Here is a 21071-nt window from a genome sequence, read left to right as displayed (position 1 = left end):
ATCTCTATACACATTGTGCATAAATGCAATGTGAATGATGCTATGGTAAATGGTTATAATATCAATTTCAACTTTTTATGAAACATTTTGTTGCAACATTCTTGGAGATTGTGTTTTTATCGAATTTAGTCATCTAACGATCTAATCGAAAAATGACTGACGGCTGAAACCTCTCCTCTTCATAGAAAACTGTTTTAATCGTAAAAGTTTTGCTTCTAACTCTGGTATCTTCTAAGCAAACAATTTGTATTAAGAAGAAAGTCGTGCTACCAATTGCGGTGGCCTAGTCTTTGCTCGCAATATTGCTGCTTTCAATCCAAGATTCAACCGAGTGATTAAAGAGCACACAATGTATATTGTCACAGGCAGTCTGCGTCAGAGAGATGATACCCGCCATCTATCATCAAATCTCTTGTCTCCGGTTTCGAGTGACCATCATACCCTGAAAAATCTTTATCACTCGATTGAATATTGGATTGAAATCAACCTTACGAGCAAAGACTGGATCACCCCTATTAACGGCAACAAAATCTTTAGAACTTTTTCCTAAAAGCAAAATGATGTCATTGATAATGGCTTAGTATGAATGGGTTGGACCAAGCACCTTAGCCACCAGTGGGCCTGGTGTGCTTTACTTATAGTAATAAGCAATTAAAATTACTTTTAAGATTAAAATCTAAGAAACCAAGATATGCTCAGTCATCATTAACTGATGAAACCATGCAACAAAAGTTTTGCTTTTCGTCAATGAGTTCGAAAACATGTATTTCCTATTGCATTAGCTTGGTTCCGTTTTCTGTTGATTTTTTCATTTCTTAAAAAGTCCTTCCGACTTTGAACACTTCCGCCGTGCCCGCATATATATCGCACCATTAAAAATCGTAGAAATCGTTAGAAATCTTCCAACAACGGCTTGAGAAATAACAATTAAAAAAAAACTTTTTTTTGTTGTTGAACATAATTGCCAACACAAATTGTTAATTTATCAAAACAAATTAGCTTTCCATAATAATGTAAAACGAAAATTGAAAACATAAAACCAATTGGTGTGTTTGGTTTACGTAAAGATAGTCTTCGTTTACCATGGTCACATTAATGGGTATAAATGATATGTAATTGTCTGTAAAATGCGTCTAACATTACATCGTCGGTATATTAATCGCCAATAAAATGCAAAATTGAATGGAGAAAAAAATATAGACCGAGGTCGATGTGCATTGAACTTTTTTTTTTCGTACATTATGCTCTCTTATGGTTCCATTCAATTACGATTATTGTTGAGTTGCTTATCCGGTTTTAATATTATGTTGCTAGAATGTAAACAGACATAATATTATACCCTTACCTTACTCTGTGAATTTTTTGGATTTTCATTGAGTCATAAACAACATTTCAGTAAAAAAAATCGATTCGACTGACAATACATAATGAAATTTACTGGAATTCGATATGTTTACCTCAAAAACGTAATCCATAAGGTCACAGATTACGTGCCGTGCGTCACCCTTTATAAATTAATTTTTTTTTCTGATTTTAATGGGTTTAAATTATGGATAAAAGTCTGATTGATGCATCCTCCTTTGCTTACAATTTATAAATATTTTAAAATTATTTTTCTTTCTTTCAGGTACGTAAATACGAAGTACAAACGTAGACGATCGTAATGTAGGAAATTTTTGGTAAGAAAGTAAAATATTTCTGTTTCTAAAAACAATAAATTGATCGTAGTGGCGTGCGGGTCAGTTTTACACATAATTTTGAGTTAACTCAGAACTTTCATACTTACCACGCTGTAACCACAAGACTTTTATACTGATTTCAAACAGCAAGATGACACAATAAGGTTTCTGTCAGCTAGCCTTTCATTTAACATAACATCTCTGCATATTTCTTCATTGTCTATTGTCTATGACTACACTCCCAGGTTTCACTGCTCTGTTTTTTATTTTTTTTTTAATATTTCTTACCATTAGTGGTCAATACTTTAATTCTCTTCCATTATTTTACTGAGCGAAGCTAAAAACCATGCTAGACATATGTTGCCTCTAAGTTTGCTGTTAGCAATTTTCTATACTTCCTTGAAATGCGATAGTTCTTAGCGTAAATTTCGCAAACAATTTGTTGTGCAAGTAACCCACTGAGTGACTATTAAAATATAAAGCGATTGAAAGTCGAATTGTGTGCGGTTTCGAAACCAGATTATGAGAATTTATCTCATGCATCGGTCAAAGTAGATTTGTTAATATATGAGATAGTAAGTTCCGATTAAAAACTAATATGTTCGAAGTGAGTACACGGCTAATTATAATTTTAAATGAATTTGTTAGTTTATAGTAAATCTAAGACCAAGTATACGAATTAACGGCAGCGATATTTTTTTATCTTTCTTAAAAATAGAATTGACAAAAAGTCTTTCCTCCGAGGGGAAACCAATAGCTGAATTCGTGGTACAACTTCTGAACAAAAAATGGAATTTTTCGTTTATTTTTAAATTCTTTTATACTGTTTTGCTCACGTTAAACGTCCCATTTAGGTATCTAAGCTGTTCTTCCTGGTTCCTCTTATTTCTCTTGTTTGCCCATTCAAATAGCACATGAAATGGGAGAAATCAGAGGAACGGACAGTAACAGCAGTAACAGCTTATATACGAAAGTGGGATTTTTATGTGGCAAAACAGTACAAAAAATGGTCAAATTTTGACTAGCGACTTCCCCCTCGCTTTCATCTCGGTCCATAATTAATCTCATTCGAAGATAATTTACCTGCAGTTGTTAAGATGATGGCAATTATTTTACGTTCATTAGATTATGAGTAATTGTGTATACCGTTGAACTTGTTACTTCTACGAAGTATTATTTCTTATTGTTTGTGATCACAAGTGTAATCTTTCATTATATGTCTGTCTATAATACTCGTTATGCAATCAAAAGCAATTCTTTTCGTTTTCATTCAGTTGTCATTCGCAATACGTCTGTGGATTTAATCCTAAATAAGACCCGGCTAATGACATAATTTTCTGTGCGATTCCACACCATTGAAATAATTCATCGTTTCATTCAGGTGGAGTATGTTGTGGAACAGTAGCAGTCTTAATGTTGATTTGTTAATTAGTTTGCTTGTTTGACTCTCCATCCATCTCAAAATTGCACAGACTTGTATGACTTGTTAGTTAGGTGGCTTTCTTTCATGATGCGATTTATTGGAAATCTGATTAAGTGACCTCAGTGAATTTTAAAATCAGCTATACAGGTCTGGGGATTTTTCCTTCATTCATTTAAAACTCCCAAACAAACAATCAAATTTTATTAAGCTTCGGCGATTACTGTGTTATTAAACGATACATTTGGTACACTCAGACTTCTTCTTACAATAAAATCTCTTCATTTAATTTCCTAATCTTTGGTATTTGTCTTTGATAAAATCGGCTGCCTTTTCCCCAATCATTATAGTCGGAGCGTTCGTGTTGCCGCTAACTATCTTTGGCATAATACTAGCATCTGCGACTCTCAATCCCTTGACCCCTCTAACTCGTAATTCTGAATCAACCACCGATTCCGCATCAGTCTCAGGTCCCATTTTCGCGGTTCCTGTTGGATGATACAATGTTGTGGACATATGACGTATGTAACACTCCCAGTAATCGTCAGTGTCGTACTGTAGCAGATCGCAATCGGACAAATTGGGTTTGATATCTTCACCGTCGTGCAACACAAAGCTTTCAGTCTTTGACATATCTCGTAGCACCCGAATTGCCCGTAGTAGTGTGTCTACGTCGTCTTGTTCCGAAAAGTAGTTGTGGTAAATTCTTGGTGGATCGAACGGATCAGCACTTCTTAGTTCGATTTTTCCGATGGATTTCGGTGTTAAAAGTGTGACGAAAAACATAATGGTCTCGCTGTACCGATTTGTAGCGACAATTGATTCGATTATTTCGTCTTTGTATCCGAAAAGAGTTAGTACTTTTCCCAACATTGGCTCGTCCTTGTAGAAGTGGATGATGTGATACTGAATATCCGGATATTTGGGATCATTTACTGTACTAAAGAAAGCCATCAAATCCGTTGCTCCAATGCTACCCATTTCGCCAGATCGATTCATGCTGTACGCGAACACCATCTCTGCAGCGTCTCTGGCCGATCGTACGTATGGTTGTGACTTACATAACGACAGAAAATACGGGATCATGACATGATCTTCAAGATGTTCGCCCACCGGCAGATCTTGAACGACTTCAATTTTCATATTCTCCAAATGACTTTTTGGTCCTATGCCAGAAGTCATTAAAATTTGTGGAGTGTTTATGGAGCCAGCTGATAAAATGACTTCTTTTCGAACCGTGGCTGTCAACTCGGCGGAATCGTTGATTAAAAATTTCACTCCTTTCACTGACCCATCTTTGCTGAACTCCAAATTAGTTGCGTGAGCGTATTTGATGATATGCAAGTTTGGGCGTTTCATAGCTGGTAGTAGAAATGCCTTAGCCGCGCTCCATCGAACTCCATTGTGTGCCACGACCTGTGCAGTTGTCAATCCAAGATATTTGTCAGCATTGATGTCTAGTGAATGATGGAACCCCATTTCGTAAAAACATTCGGTCAGAATCGATTTCATTTTTATAGCAGTGCTATTAAAACTATCCACTTTCAATGGACCGCCAACGCCATGGTGCTTTTCATCTCCGACAGTGTGGTTGATTTGATTGTCTTCAGATTTCTTAAAATACTCCAAAACGCTGTCCCAATCCCACGATGGATTGCCCTGGTCAGACCATCCGTCGTAGTCACGTCGATTGCCGCGAACGTAAAGCATTGCATTTATTGCAGACGAGCCGCCGAGTAATTTTCCACGAGGCCAATAGCAACCGTTTTTCATGCCCAGGCATGCATTTTTCGATTTTTCGGTAAAGTAGCCCCAGTCATTGGTGGTGTTTTGATTGGTGAAGAACAGCAGGGGAATCTGAAAGTTGGTTTTTAATAAACAATTTTAATCAGTGGAAAATGTGCTCCTAATGTGTAAACTGTTTGGTATAGTAATACGCTATGTGGTGTAGGTAGATGCTATTCACACCGATGAGTCTTCAATAAAATCTCTGTGTTCTTAACGCAATTTTACTGCCAGAAAATGAAATATTTTCTGAATACAGTCAAAGGCAGTCAATTTTCAGCATAAATTAGCTTCAGCTGTTTTTCAGCTGATCCATACAAACAATCACAACCGTTTATACGTCTTTATACGGTTTTACTACTATCATGCGCGTGAGTGTAGCAGCTTCAACCGTATGAACAAGTAAAACCACTTTTGATTGTATGTGTGGATCAGCTGAAAAACAGCTGAAGCAAATTTATGCTGAAAATTGACTGCCTTTGACTGTACTTACCTAAGCACCCAATTGCAGTCTGTTCAGGAAGATAATTAATGTTCTACTAAGGTTCATATGGAGATGTGGCCTTGCACTAGTTATCAGATTGTCAACCTGAGTCGATGGTCTTAACCATTAAAATTGCAATCCGTACATGGACAAAAGCAGACTCTTGTAGACTTGAAAAATGAATAACCACAAAAATTTTCCAGCATCAAAATAACATCTGCACTAGGACGTCGAATTTTGTCTCAATTCTTCATATGGAAGAGAACTGAAGACATAGATAATCCAAAAGTCATTAGTTGAATGTCCGGTTTAAGTGCTTCTATTTCTACATACTTCTTCCAGTGCAATGGTGCAATTTAAAATATAGTTTAGGTCTTACCTCACTCTACGATTATGCAACAATGTTTAACCTTGTAGTCATGAATGATAAAGAAATATTTTCTATAAATCAAAGAGACTTTATTGGTACAAATACATTTCCCACAAACTTTGTTACTGTTCTTTGTCTGCGTATTCTTCTCTAATAAAATCAGCTGCCTTTTCACCAATCATGATAGTCGGTGCATTCGTATTACCACTTACAATCTTTGGCATAATGCTAGCATCAGCGACACGCAAACCTTTAACACCTTTTACTCGTAATGTCGCATCAACCACAGCTTCCCCATCAGTATCGGGTCCCATTTTAGCTGTTCCTGTTGGATGAAACAATGTCGTAGACATGTAGCGCATGTAACATTCCCAATACGCATCACTGTCATACTGTAACAGATCGCATACACGTAATTTCGGTTTAAGGTCCTCGCCTTCGTATACTTGGTACATTTCAGTGCTGTTTAGATCTCTTAGTATTCGAATGCCACGCAATAGAGTGTCTACGTCCGCTTGTTCGGAAAGGTAGTTGTGGTAGATTTTTGGCGGATCCAATGGATCCGAACTGCGGAGCTCAATTTTACCTACTGATTTTGGATTGAGTAGCGTTATGAAAAATAGTACGGTTTCACTGTACGCATTTGAAGCGATTATTGGTTCGATAACTTCTTCTTTGTATCCGAATACAGTAAGTATATGACGAAGCATTGGTTCATTTTGGTAGTGGCATAATACGTGATATTGAATATCCGGATATTTTGGATCGTCTACTGTGCTGACAAAACCTATCCAATCCAACGATCCCACACCAGACAGATCACCTTTTTTGTGAAAACTGTATTGGAAGGTCATCTCTACGATGTCTCGTAACGCACGTTCTATGGGCGAAGATTTAACAAAAGACAAGAAGTAAGGAATCGTTACGTGATCCTCTAAATGCCTGCCTACTGGTAAATCTTTTACCAAATCAATTTTCAAATTTTCCAAATGTTCCTTCGGTCCTATGCCGGATTGCATTAGTATTTGAGGGGTGTTTATGACTCCAGCTGACAATACAACTTCCTTTCGGACAGTGGCTAGCTGCTTCTCAGAGTCGTTGATTAAAAATTTGACTCCTTTCACTGAACCATCGCCGTTATACTCCAGATTTGTTACGTGAGCATTTTTGATTATATTTAAGTTCGGTCGATCCATAGCTGGTAGTAAAAATGATTTAGCCGCACTCCACCGAGATCCTTTATGAGCAGTAATTTGTGCCACCGTGAGGCCTAAATATTCTTCAGCGTTCACGTCAAATATTTCTTTGTGTCCCATTTGGAAGAAACATTCAGCCAAAATCGCCTTCATTGCCAGAAAACTGTACCCACTGTCCACTTTTAAAGGACCACCGACACCATGATGCTTTTCGTCTTCGATGATAAAGTCGATTTGATTGTCTTCGGATTTCTTAAAGTATTCCAAAACACTGTCCCAATCCCACGATGGATTACCTAATTCAGCCCAATGGTCGTAGTCACGTCGATTGCCACGCACGTAAATCATGCCGTTAATCGCTGAAGAGCCTCCAAGTACTTTACCTCTGGGCCAGTAACAACTATTTTTCATTCCTAGGCATGATTCTTTGGACTTTTCCGTAAAGTAACCCCAATCGTGAGTGGTATTCAGAAGTGTGGGAAACAACAGGGGAATCTGAAAAATTTATTTCGGTTTTTTATTCGATTGAAAAACAAAGTCTGGCTCCGTTTGATGAAAGCAGGAATGTAACTCCCATATTTAAGCGACACACAAAGTTCACGTTAATGTGTTAATGTTCATTAAGTGATGAAGTCATTGGATGATTTGATGTGGTGTTACATCCTCCAAACATTTACAGTGTCCTGGGATTCTTAAATTTTATTGAAAAATGTGTAAACATGAAGATGCGAAGATTAGTTATTTATCGTAAAGACTGGTACTAACAGAGTCCAATCGGTAAATTTTTAAATCAAAACAATAAGTTCAAAATATGCTGGTTTCGAAAATCTATTGCGACGCTTATTGAAAGATAAGACAATTGTAATAAACTTTCTCGATTTCAGTAAGATAACTTTGTTGATTCGGTAATTTTTTCGAGGACACTACTGAGAAAATTTAAAAAAGATTCTACAGTGAACGACATCTCAAATGTCTCACTGTCAAATTTTTCTCAGAATTTTATTGTGTCATTGCAAATTCACAATGACATTCTCTGAAAAAAATCACAGTGAGACATTTGAGATGTCGTTCACTGTAAAATTCTGAAGAATATTTAACAAGATCGAAATTTCACAATCTGCAAATAATGAGAACAACATTTATTTTAGCTCATTTCAAAGCATACACGTCCTAGGATACATCAAGTGCATACATTATCATGGTGAGACATTGATAGATCCTTCCGTTATGGATCCGTATTTTTGTCACAGTTTTGTTGCCGGTTAGATGATGTTATTTCATCCGTAACTAACTTCCGGCTACTCAATTTGGGTACTGCTCCTTAATGAAGTCAGCCGCTTTTTCACCAATCATTATAGTCGGGGCGTTTGTGTTACCGCTCACAATTTTTGGCATAATACTTGCGTCCACTACGCGCAATCCCTTAACGCCTCTTACCCGCAACTGCGAATCAACAATAGCCTCTTTGTCCGAGTCTGGCCCCATTTTAACCGTTCCAACTGGATGATACAATGTGAGTGACATGTGTCGTATGTAGCATTCCCAATACATGTCGCTGTCGTGATGTAATAGGTCACACTTTGGTAGATTGGGTTTCAGTTCTTCACCTTCGTAGGCGGTGAACGCTTCGGTTGTTGACATATTTTTTAGAACTCGGAGTCCACGTATCAGTGTATCCACATCGTCACGTTGAGTGAGGTAGTTGTGGTAAATCTTTGGCGGATCGAACGGGTCAGCACTTCTAAGTTCCACTTTTCCGCATGATTTTGGATTCAAAAGCGTTGCAACGAGAATGACAACCTCACTGTACTTATTTGCCGCAATAATTGACTGAACAATGTCGTCTGTGTAGCCGAATAAATTTAGAGATGCTGCAAGCATAGGTTCGTTTTGAGTATAGTACAATGTGTGGTACTGTATGTCTGGATACTTCCCGGAGTCTTTCCCGTTTTTGGTGTCTAAAAATCCAAGGAAATTCACCGCACCCACGTTGGAAAGTTCGCCAACTCGATGGACTGTGTATTGATAGATCATATTTAAAATATCCTTTGGCAGTAGTTGCGTCGGATTGGATTTAACGAACGATAGAAAGAACGGCACGGCTACGTGATCTTGAAGATTTTTTCCCACCGGTAGATCTTTGACGACTTTTATTTTTAAACTCTCCAAATGATCTTTTGGTCCAATACCGGATTGCATCAATACCTGAGGTGTGTTGATGACACCCGCCGACAAAACAACTTCTTTTCGAACTACGGCTAATTGCTGCTTAGACTCATTGATCATAAAATTCACTCCTTTGACCGAGCCATCGCTGTTATATTCCAGATTCATTACGTGTGCGTTCTTTATAATATGCAAATTTGAACGGTTCATAACTGGCAGTAAAAATGATTTAGCAGCACTCCAACGAGTCCCTTTATGTACAACAACCTGCGCGTTGATAATGCCTACATATCTATCCGCATTAATGTTGTTCACTTCCTTGTATCCCATTTCACGAAAGCATTCAGCCAAAATCGATTTAATTGTCAGAGCCCCGTCAGCATTACCAACTTTCAACGGACCACCAACACCATGATGCTTTTCATCTTCGCGGATATAGTCCACTTGGTTGTCTTCGGATTTTTTAAAATATTCCAAAACACTGTCCCAATCCCATGTTGGATTGCCCAATTTCGACCAATGATCATAGTCGCGTCGATTGCCGCGTAGATAAAGCATGGCATTTATTGCCGATGAACCACCGAGCAGTTTTCCACGAGCCCAATAGCATCCGTTTTTCATTCCTAAGCAAGCGCTATCAGATTTTTCGGTGAAGTAGCCCCAGTCACTGGTGGTATTTTGTAGTGTCAAAAATAGCAGAGGCACCTGAAAATAATTGTTTTTCCTGTACTGCAATTATCAGCAAATGTGCGCTGTGTTGATACTGTACTGTGCAAGGAAATTGTGACTTTGCTCGTGGCGAAAAGTGCTAAAACTGAAAATAAAATTTATGGGTCATGATTATGGACTCAATTTCTCTTCGGTGAATTGGTTAATGACAGGTCAGACAAAGACAAACTTTACGTTCGAGTTGTGAGTCCAACAAAATGCTAAGGTAGCTTGATTATTTAGAAACAATTTATTAACCTTGACTTTGTTTCCTGATACACTATGCAAAATCCATCATTTATTTATCTTTCGGCATATTCTTCCTTGATGAAATCAGCTGCTTTTTCACCAATCATTATAGTCGGTGCATTTGTGTTGCCACTCACAAGTTTCGGCATAATACTAGCATCGGCGACTCGCAGTCCCTTCACTCCTCTGACTCGTAATACTGAATCTACCACCGCTTCTTCGTCGGTATCCGGTCCCATTTTTGCTGTCCCAGTGGGGTGATACATAGTTGTGGACATATAGCGCATATAACATTTCCAATATGCATCACTGTCATACTCTAACTTATCGCAAATACGAAGTTCCGGTCGCAAATCTTCCCCTTCGTACATGTCGAACATTTTGGTGGTTGAAAGATTTCTAAAGATACGAATGCTACGCAACAAAGTATCCAGATCCTCTTCCTCGGACAGATAGTTGTGATATATTTTTGGTGGATCGAAAGGGTCTGTGCTTCTTAATTCAATCTTCCCCACCGATTTTGGATTCAACAAAGTGATCATAAACATAACCACATCGGTTTGCCGATTGACCGCAAGAATTGACTCGATGATTTCGTCTTCGTATCCATACAGTTTCAATACCATGGCTAGTGTTGGCTCATTTTTGTATACGTAGGTTGTGTGAAACTGAACGTCCGGATATTCGGAATCATTTTTCGTATTAAAGAAGCCCATAAAATCCACTGTGCCAGTGTCCGACATAAAGCCAGTACGATGGATAAAATAGTCGTAAGCCATGCGTACAACATGACCGGTCGACATTTCTGTAGGATTCGATTTGACAAAGGAGAAGAAATACGGAATAAACAAATGATCCTCCAGATGTTTTCCAACCGGTAGATCTTTGACGACCTTAACTTTTAAATTCTCCAAGTGATCTTTCGGCCCAATGCCGGATTGCATCAATATCTGGGGAGTGTTTATGGCTCCAGCTGACAAAATAACTTCTTTCCGAACTGTAGCTACTTGTTGTAACGATTCGTTGATCAGAAATTTGACTCCTTTCACTGAACCGTCTTTGTTGTACTCTAAGTTGGTTACGTGCGCATTTTTAATGATTTGCAAATTCGGTCGGCTCATAGCTGGTAGCAAAAAGGCTTTAGCTGTACTCCATCGAACACCTTTGTGGGCTGTGACCGGTGCTGTGGTCGTACCTAAATGCTGATCACTGTTTACGTCGAGTATCTCTTTATGTCCCAATTCAGAAAAAGCATCAGCCAACAATATCTTCATCATCACAATGCTATTGAAATTATCAACTTTCAAAGGACCACCGACTCCGTGATACTTTTCGTTTGCAATTAAGTAATCCACCTGATTGTCCTCAGACTTCTTAAAATACTCCAAGACACTATCCCAATCCCAGGTCGGGTTGCCCAATTCGGCCCAATGGTCGTAGTCACGACGATTGCCTCGGACGTATAGCATAGCGTTCAGAGCCGAAGTACCACCCAACAGTTTGCCTCATGGCCAATAACAACCGTTTTTCATACCCAGACAGGCATCTTTGGATTTTTCGGTAAAATAACCCCAGTCGTAGGTCGTGTTTTGCATGTTCAGAAACAGCAGAGGAATCTGCGGAAAAAAGTTTGTTTTTGGCTTCTGAAAATTTTCTTAGCCCTGACAATGCATGATTGAAATGGCATGAGTGACAAGAATGTATTTTACAATTCGGATCAACTTTATTCTACAATCCAAGAACTACAAAATTTATTGGTAAAAAAAGTAAAACTCTTACAACTCGTCTTTCTTTTCACTTTCTAACGCTTTCCAATCTTCTTTTACAAAATCGGCACCTTTCTCCGCGATCATAATAACCGCCGGATTAATATTGGCACTGACCACCTTCGGCATAACACTAGCATCAACGACACGAAGTCCCTTAATGCCTTTCACATTCAGCCTCGAATCTACCACAGAAGTCTTATCATTCTTTGGTCCCATTTTTGCTGTGCTTGTTGGATTGTACATGGATGTACTCATGTACGTTACATAACATCGCCAGTATTCATCCGATTGATATTCCAAATCCTTACAATCAAACAACGGCAATTGCAACAGGGCACCATCGTTCTTTTTGAATTCCTGCGTGTTCAAATAATCGACTTGGAATTTAATTCCACGCACTAATGTCTCCACATCGTCCGTATGGTTTAAGTAGTTGGGATAAATTTTTGGTTTATCTGTCGGATCAGTGCTGCGCAGTTTAATTTTTCCTTCGGATTTAGGATTCAACAGTACCACATTTACAATCGCAACGTGTTGTTCACGATTCGAGTCGACAATCACACGTCCGATCATTTCCTCGTATCCCATTACCGACAAATAGAATTGAATGTCAATCGCATCTTTGCGGAACACATGATGAGTTAGTTGAATATCCGGATAGCCTTGATTCGATGTGTCAATCAGAGCAACCACATCGCCGGCACCGGTCGCACCGAATACACCAGTTCGATGCATTGCGTATGAGTAAATTTCGTCGAGGATGTCAAGTTTATCCGGAGATTTAGCGGTCGATTTGTTCAATAAGAAGAACAATGGAACAGCAACATGATCTTGAAGATTTCTGCCAACAGGCAAATCCTTTATCAATGGAATCTCTAATTTTTTTAGATGTTTTCCCGGCCCGATTCCTGACAACATTAGTAGTTGTGGCGTTCCCACCGCTCCTGCTGATAATATCACTTCCTTCTTTGATTTGGCTGTCAATTCATTTGTATTATTATACGTAAACTGAACACCTGTGACCGTTCCCTTGTCGTCGATTTCAATTTTCTTTACATGCGCGTGTTTGATGATGTGCAAATTGGATCGCTTCTTCACAGGATTAATGAATTCGTTGAATGTTGTTTGTCTGCTTCCTTCATGCACGTTTGCCTGTAGGTACGCATAGCCCAATTGCTTACCATCCTTAGAATTCATATCTTCAATTATTTCCAATCCCTTCTCTTTACCCGCTTCCAAAAATATATCTCTGACATCCTCAGCACTCAGCAAATAGTTCAATTTCATTTCACCACCTGCAGCATGATACTTCTTATCTTCAGCAAAATGGCTGATCTTCTGATCTTCGGATTTCTTAAAATGTTCCAGAACACTATCCCAACCCCACGTTGGATTGCCCAATTTTTCCCAATTATCGTAGTCTCTGTCATTGCCTCGCAAATAGATCAATCCGTTCAGAGCCTGAGTGCCTCCCAAAGCTTTTCCTCTCGGCCAGTAGCATCCATTTTTCATAGCTCTGCAAGCTTTGGTCGATTTTTCGGTACGATAATTCCAATCATATGGAGTGTGTTGCAGTGAAATGTACCATCCAGGTACCTACAAGATATAAGTGACTTGGTTGAATGGGGTGCGGATTAATCACGATTTTGTTTGTTGTGGCTGTGTGATGTGTGAGACGAATAAAAAGCTTCGAATGCAAAATATGTGACCCAAGATGGAATCTGTTTCATGCACTTCATTCATCGTTTTTATTGTGCATTGCACAGCCAAAAGTTTACTATAGTCCAATTTGCATGCAGTATAAAATATTTGTCTAATTAAACAATCTCTGGGTTATCACTACTGTTGCTAATAAGAAAAAAGAATTCACAGAGTTTTTGTTGCTCCCGCTTGTTGATCTTTTCTTCTCCCGATGGAGTCACATTTTGATGCTTAAAATGGTCGTCACAAACGGATCTCTATGTTATTTTACGAGCGTGCAGTATAAATTTTGGTAAATGGTATTAGTAACAAATTTGACCTAAAGTTAACCAAACAGCAACACGAAAAAATGTTAGTTCATTCAATGTTCATTATGTGTCATATTCTCATGGACCGTACTTACCCGTTGACTCAATATTGAAAACCTCAACTAAAAGTCCGCACATAATCCATTAAAATGATGAAAATGATGATGGATCCATCTTATCTCTCTATCACAGAAAGGTTTAGGCCTAAACCTAATAATTTTTACGGCACTCTGCGTCCCACTGATTATGGGGAAATAAAATTATTGTTGTTGTGACGACAACCCGTTACAATTCTCCTAAGACATTCTCTTGTGAAGTAATTTAAAACTTCGTTTCTACTAAGAGACTGTGGGAAGTTGTAAGTAATCATACCTACAATGGAAACCATTCTCACTTAATTCAAAAAGCCACTGTTATAACAGCCACTGTCACACTAATTTACGAAGTGTTTAACTACTCCACTTCTTGATTGTAGTTCTTTGAAAGGTTTTTTTTTACTAAAGTATTGCATTCTATATCTCATCTACGAATTGCTGCCGAATGAAGACCCTCGACACTACCTGTTCCCCTGCAAAAATGAATTGTAAATTGATTCGATCGACGGTGGTCAATGGTCATAAAACTTCAAAATCTGTAATTTGCGTGCGCATATATATTGGAGGTTCTTACTAGAATTTAGTTACACCAATTTATGGATGATTCCCGATGATTTTGTGTGTGGCACCATGAATTGCTTTTGTGGTCGATTTCTGAATGATTTCTGTATCGAAAATGAGCGGGATGAATTGAAAAAAACATAGAAACTATATTAAAGCCACCATGAGCGTGCACATTTATTCGTAAAATAATAATAATTGTTCTGTGTGTGTGTTTTATGAAGGAAAGGAATTGGAAGAGGAAACTTAAAGTTAGGCGCTTGCTCTTTTAAAGTTCTTCGTGACTAGTTTTTGTGGCATAATCTTCTCTGATGAAATCAGCTGCTTTTTCAGCAATCATTATCGTGGCCGCATTGGTGTTTCCACTAACAATCTTCGGCATAATACTAGCATCAACAACCCTTAAGCCCTTAACACCCTTCACATTTAACCGTGAATCGACCACAGCAAATCGATCCGTATCCGGGCCCATCTTGGCCGTTCCAACGGGATGATATAAAGTTGCTGACAAGTGACGCACATAGCACTCGTAATACAAATCGGTGCCGAACACTCCACACTCCGGTAGGTTAAACTGTAATTCTTCAAACTGGTGCTTCTTGAACGGAGTTGTAGTCAGAAACTTTTGAACCAAACGAATTCCACGTAACACTGTCTGGGCGTCTTCTCGTTTGTCTAGGTAATTCGGTTGTATTATCGGATGTTCAAGCGGATCGATGGACCGAAGGCGAATCGTTCCCATTGATTTTGGATTCAATAGAATTAGTGGAATAATAACCAGATCTCGTTCAGCACTGGCGTCGACAATCGTCTGTAGAATAGCGTCATCAAATTCCCATTTGGAAACTGCACCATGAACTTTTGATGTTTCACCTTTTCTGAAAACTACGTAATGAGTTTGTATGTCGGGAAATGAATCGGTAACATTGACTGTATTGAAAAAGCCGGATATATCGAAAAGCCCTTCCGACGAAAATGGTCCCGATCTGTTCATGATAAAGTCAAACATTTCTTTAGCAATTTGTTCAGCTGAACTAGTTGTGCTTTCTTTGGTCATTGGCAATTTTGCTGTTATGAAAAGTGGAACCATCAAATGGTCCTGAAGACTCTTTCCGACCATTAAATCACTTCTTGTTTTGATATCCAATTTTCTCAGATGCTTGTCTTGACCAATTCCCGACAGCATTAGCAGTTGTGGTGTTCCAATGGAACCAGCCGAAAGAATTACTTCTGTTTTTGACTTTGCTATCAACGGTTGATTGTTGATCAGGAATTTAACACCGACAGCTGTGTTCAGACTGTTGAATTCGATTTCTGTCGCCAGAGCGTTCTTGATTACATGCAAATTTGGACGATCTTTAGCTGGCGATAGGAATGCCCTTGCTGAACTTTGCCTTTCACCCTCGTTAATATTGAATAGTAACTGTGACATTCCAACGAAAGTTTCACTCATGTCACCAACGTGTTGATATCCTAACTCTTCACCACCATCCAAAAGCAAGTTACGGAACGGATGCTCATAGTTAGAAAATTCTACTCTCATTGGACCGGTCGTTCCATGGTATTTTTCATTCAAAGCCACTTCGCTGGTGTTCTGTGATTTCTTGAAATATTCCAAAACATCCGTCCAACCCCAAGTTGGATTTCCCATTGCCAACCAGTCGTCGAAGTCGCGACTGTTTCCTCGCACATAATTCATTACATTTATTGCACCAGAGCCGCCTAACATTTTACCTCGGGGCCAGAACGTTCCATTCTTGGTACTCTTACTTGCTTTATGCGATTTTTCAGCGTGGTAAGCCCAATCATGCGTCGTATTTTGAATACCAAAACAAAGCATTGGAATCTGATGTGACGATTTTTTGAAAGTTTTTTTTTTATTGAGAAAAATGAACCCGGCAAATGGAAACATGGAATTCAATGGTTTTTTGCTCGAAAAAATCATTTCATGCTATGATCGATGGATAGCCGCACTTCGACTGAATGTTATAAATTTCAAGATTTTTTTTGTGGAAATTTTGAATCCAAAGCACTTGGAGTGTAAATTTGTGACTTTAAAATTGTGAAACGAAATAAATCTTAAAATTTATTTGTTTTCTTCGAAGTCGTTACCCTCGTACTGTGCGTGCTACGTTGCGTGCTAAACTTACCTCTGATTCAATGGGAGGATCTCCGCCCGCTTCCAGTAATAGAACCTTCCAATTCTCGTTTTCACTAAGTCGACTTGCAACAACCGATCCAGCGCTTCCGGCTCCGACGACAATGAAATCATATTCCTCGAGACCTAAAATGCGTTAAGCAAAAGTTTAGATTCTGTGATCATCGCATTGCATTTAAAGGTCGCTCTTCTTCTAAATTTTGTAGACAAACAATTCAGGGACTAATTTTGAAAAAATCTATCCCAGAGATATTTGTCGGGAAAATTATGGAAAAATTATGGAAAAATCTAGGAAAACATGTGAAAATTCAGAACCTGCAAGGCTGTCAATCCGAACATTCATGGTTCGAATGTTTGTTCTATTAAAATAAGCTGGCACTTAAAACATAAATGGCATTTAGAGCAACAATGTGACGACCTGATTTTTCTTGCTAAAAAAGTTGGAGAGTCGTATACCAACAAAACGTCAATCACTACTTTTGCATCATATCTGAATTGTTTAAAGACGATTGAAGATAACGTGACCGGTACAACCAAAAAAACTTAAACTTCTTATTATCAAATAAGTAAACAATGTATACCGTAACGACATATCATCAGACGATACACACTAAATAAATCAATTGCTACTATATTGAATTCGCCATACAAATAAAATTGGATCGTGTAATCTACCACCACTCATTTAAGCCCACGTCTATAGTCCAACTTTGGTGATATGATAAATAAATAAAATGAAAAATTGCATAACTTTCCAACTTCAAATAATCACAAAAATTATTGAAATAGACATCCAAGTCCGGTCACATTATGCCATTGACCAAAATTATCGCAATTTTGTTTTTATTAGAAAAGTGTTTGACCCCAGCCAAATTTGTAATCAGTAATTTGCGATTGCATGTATCTTATGCAGTGTACTGCATTCGTTTACATTACGAAACATTTGAGTCGAATATTCGTTACCTTTTTCGATTGCGGTCGGACCATAATCCTTGGGCCACATTTCCGGCGGTGAGATGCTGCATTGTGCCGCTAAAATTGTTTGTATCAGTAAGCCGAACAGTTGATTGGCCGGACCAACACTCTGGGCTGCACACTGTGATGTCAGTGCATCCATTTTTCAAAGCTAAAAGAATTTTAAAATGTTTATCGTTTCCGTTGCTTTAAAGGAAGGTTACAGAACAAGTTATGGAAAGCTATATATGATCCGAGGAGTAGATTAGTCAAGTAGTTCAAGAGCTGGTTAGTATTTATAAGAAAAAATAGGAAAATGGAAAATGGAAGTCGCTATGGCAACTCGCATCTCATTTCTCATTATCCACTTAATTTGTATACTAAGAAAATCATTCCTACGAGACTTGCCGATAGCTAGTAAGGGGTTGTTCACAAATGACGTGACGTTATTTTACAGAATTTTCGACACGCTAACCCAAATTTGTTAGAACCTTCACGTTTTCGTGAACACATTTTTCACCTATTGCATGACATCAATTGTGAACAATCCCAAAAATCAAAGCAAAAATTCCTAATTGAATCCTAAAATTGGAAAAACAAATTCTAGAAAATTTCAAATATTTTCGAATTACTCGGAATGTTCAATTTTAATTAGCAGAAAATTACTTCGAGAGTCTACGGTTTTTAAGAACATTGCGATCCCCTTCGGATTTTGTACTGAACATGTAAAATGTCCAAGCTTATCGTTTCACTGAAATCTATCATTTTTTACGACATTCGCAGGTCTAATACAAATCTAAGACAAAAAACTATAGAATTGACCAGCTCTAATGCGTCTACCTTATTTTCAATAATATCGGTCATATGCGGAACCGATACTTAAATAGAACATAAAGTCGACCTGACACGTCAAACAAACAAGTACAACATCTGCATGTATTCCAAGGTATTCACGCAATTTATGCAAGTAAAATTCTGATTGCAAATTAGTTAAACTGGAACTACTTCAGTGTCTCGTAAATCTAAACGTTTGAAAAGTGAATCTTAATTCCACTTTCTATTATACGATCGCTACATTCAGATTATATAGTACACGTGGTCGTCACTGTTCGCATGAAATAAAATCAAATGAAACAAAAAAAATTCACTGCGCACCTAATACTCAATTTATCTGTAATCCACTCAACTTCGTCCACAAACCTCGTCGTATTCTCAACTATTCGAATTCATCGAATGTACTGCCCTTTTAAAACAAAAAAAAATGTGTTTGCGTACGCATACACAGATACGGGGCATCATGCATTATCTTAAAATTTGAAGAATACGAAAAATCTATTTTTTTTTCCTTCAGTTAAATAAACGCAGCTAATCTTATCAAAATATTGTTTATCCAGACCAAAGTAAATGGTGAGCTTTTTGTGTAACGAGATGAACATTTTGTTTGTGTGTTTAGTTACAATGTTGGCAATTTCGCATTACATTTTTATTGCATCGGATTTGGCGATTTAATTTTAGATGCGATATGTTCTATTGTTTCTTTACTCGTTTCTACCGTGCAAAGCGAGTATAAATCATTGACAAGAATATTATCAATGTCAACAGAAATTTGCATTTTTTTTATTGCCTGCAGTGTCTTATCTTTCCGAGGTGAACTGATGACTATCGGGTTCAAGAGACTTACTCATGTTACTCGTATTCGTTTACCTGCTAGAACGATTCGTCACTTTCAAATGAGTTTACAATTTCTTCTGTTTAGAACCGTAAATTTAGCAGTAATCTCCTCAATCAACATTGTAATTTTCAATAGAATTAAGAATAAACTGTACTAACTTTTCAGTATAAGCACAGTACAAACGTCCGTTTAAAAGGTGTTCGAACTATGTACTCCTTAGAGATTTCGACCTTCGATCGTTTCGTGTTTCTACCATTCTTCCTTTAATTTGTCGCATCGAATGCTTTGTTACGACACGAAAAGGACGGTGAACCAGATGAAAGAAAAATTTGATCTATCACTGTTCTTATTCCCTACATTTGAAAATCATATCGCTAACGTACTGGACGACTGGAATAGCATTATGTATGAAACCGGCCTCATGCATACTTTTTTGTTTGCATCACAAAAATTGTATTTTCTACTACTTTCTGGCCAGGCCCGAACTGGTCACATTGTGAAATGCCCGAATATCAATTTCAAACACATCCGATCAAATTCGGATTCAAACGACATTTTTCCGCAATTTTATTTGCTGACATGAATTTGCTTCAGCTGAAAAACAGCTGAGTGAAATTCTTGTCTAAATTTGACTGACGTTTACTGTACGTTTCACGGAAATGAATTAGATTCGCATGAACGGACGGAAATAAGTTTTTATTCAGATTTTGATGTATCCTCGACAAAAGTTGTGTCGTAAGAAATCGAACAGGCGCGTCTACGTCACTACTTGATACGTCGTATTCCAACATTGAATTAAGAACTTGTCCTTTATGACCCAAGACCCCATACACTTTTGTCTATTTCTAATGTCTGCACTGTTTCGTAACAAAACATTTTTTTTTCTATTTTCAGGTACGTAAATTGATACTAATTACTCAACAAAACAATGGCCTGTTGTTCGGTGCGGTAAGTCATTTCAACGACACATCACTGGTGTACACTATCAGCGTTTTTTGTTGGACGAATTATTCGTCTGTTAATTTATTAGTCTGCTACAGTATTCAAAAGAAATTTAAAGAGCGTCAGAATAACATTTTCGTAATAACTTTGACGAACATTCGATTGCAATATTCATCGCAATCTTCTAAATTATTCATGTCTGGTAGAAGTTGTTCAAAAACACATTTTCACAATCACAATTCGCTGCAACAACGAATGCACTAGTGAATATTGAGATAGATTCTGTCGGTGAAATTTGACTATATTTAACATTAAAAAATGAAGAAAATATAAATTACCGAATAAGAACCCACAAAATGGAAAGAATTTAAAAGCCGGTCGTCGTCGTTCGTCCTGAGTTTTTAAACAAACCTGTTTTTAATGTTGAACAGAATTCTTAGCAACGAATGGTAGTTTTTGTTTAATCCAAAAGAAATTTATTAAAAATATAACAACGGGCAGTAAAGCGTTTTGGAACTAAATCGGTAAGAAATTTCCACTATTCAAGTCACAAGAACGTCCAGCACAAACAATAAAGAACAACTAAAAATAGGTGAATATTTTAAATTATTCGATCCCGTAACAATGTTTTTAACCCCACCCAATCTATACTTTTATCATCGATTCTTATACCTTCTCTGTTAAATCGTCTGTTGTTATTGTTACCTTTTGTATGTGTCATGCTCATTCATATACTCATCTCGATTATATCAGGAAACTAACTATTATTCCACTCAATATTCCTGGTATGGACGTTTGTTATCGGTTTTTGTGTGTTGATGAGTCTAGCAAAAATGTTACAAATTTTGACTTGC

General features: G+C 37.7%; 3 protein-coding genes across 12 annotated transcripts in view; 1 reads left to right on the top strand and 2 right to left on the bottom strand.

Annotated features, from left to right (window-relative positions):
- The window catches only part of LOC119074885 (flotillin-2), a 148560-nt gene that overhangs the window by 103299 nt on the left and 24190 nt on the right, over nucleotides 1-21071 (top strand). The window lies entirely within an intron of this gene.
- Nucleotides 3290-20811, bottom strand: LOC119074872 (glucose dehydrogenase [FAD, quinone]). 9 transcript variants are annotated; one of them, XM_037181204.1, is made up of 4 exons: nucleotides 20629-20810; nucleotides 17613-17775; nucleotides 16642-16775; nucleotides 3290-4956 (listed from the first exon to the last, which is right to left on the bottom strand). In XM_037181204.1, exons 2-4 carry the CDS (start codon nucleotides 17764-17766, stop codon nucleotides 3385-3387), a joined length of 1860 nt encoding a protein of 619 aa, XP_037037099.1. In that variant the 5' UTR covers nucleotides 17767-17775; nucleotides 20629-20810; the 3' UTR covers nucleotides 3290-3384. The 9 variants fall into 9 exon arrangements, with proteins under 9 accessions (XP_037037099.1, XP_037037098.1, XP_037037101.1 ...); XM_037181203.1 differs by lacking the exon at nucleotides 20629-20810 and adding an exon at nucleotides 18759-18891; XM_037181206.1 differs by lacking the exon at nucleotides 3290-4956 and adding an exon at nucleotides 5806-7429 and having other exon boundaries at nucleotides 20629-20811.
- LOC119074882 (glucose dehydrogenase [FAD, quinone]-like) lies at nucleotides 8019-10096 on the bottom strand. The gene has a single exon (XM_037181222.1). It carries the CDS (start codon nucleotides 9719-9721, stop codon nucleotides 8237-8239), a length of 1485 nt encoding a protein of 494 aa, XP_037037117.1. The 5' UTR covers nucleotides 9722-10096; the 3' UTR covers nucleotides 8019-8236.

The sequence above is a fragment of the Bradysia coprophila genome, unplaced genomic scaffold (genome assembly GCF_014529535.1).
Source record: "Bradysia coprophila strain Holo2 unplaced genomic scaffold, BU_Bcop_v1 contig_151, whole genome shotgun sequence".
In the NCBI taxonomy this organism is placed as follows: domain Eukaryota; kingdom Metazoa; phylum Arthropoda; class Insecta; order Diptera; family Sciaridae; genus Bradysia; species Bradysia coprophila.
The sequence above is the reverse complement of the archived record's forward strand: the minus strand, read 5'-3'. Positions and strand labels throughout refer to the sequence as shown.

Bases quoted from the DNA above. Each gene is read 5' to 3' on its own strand.
- LOC119074882 (XM_037181222.1), bottom strand. From the start codon at position 9,721: ATGAAAAACGGATGCTATTGGGCTCGTGGAAAACTGCTCGGTGGTTCA.
- LOC119074872 (XM_037181199.1), bottom strand. From the start codon at position 17,766: ATGGATGCACTGACATCACAGTGTGCAGCCCAGAGTGTTGGTCCGGCC. The intron at 16,776-17,612 runs GTAACGAATATT...AACGCATTTTAG, and splicing joins TCCGACCGCAATCGAAAAAG to GTCTCGAGGAATATGATTTC. The intron at 13,423-16,641 runs GTAAGTTTAGCA...TATATCTTGTAG, and splicing joins ATCCTCCCATTGAATCAGAG to GTACCTGGATGGTACATTTC.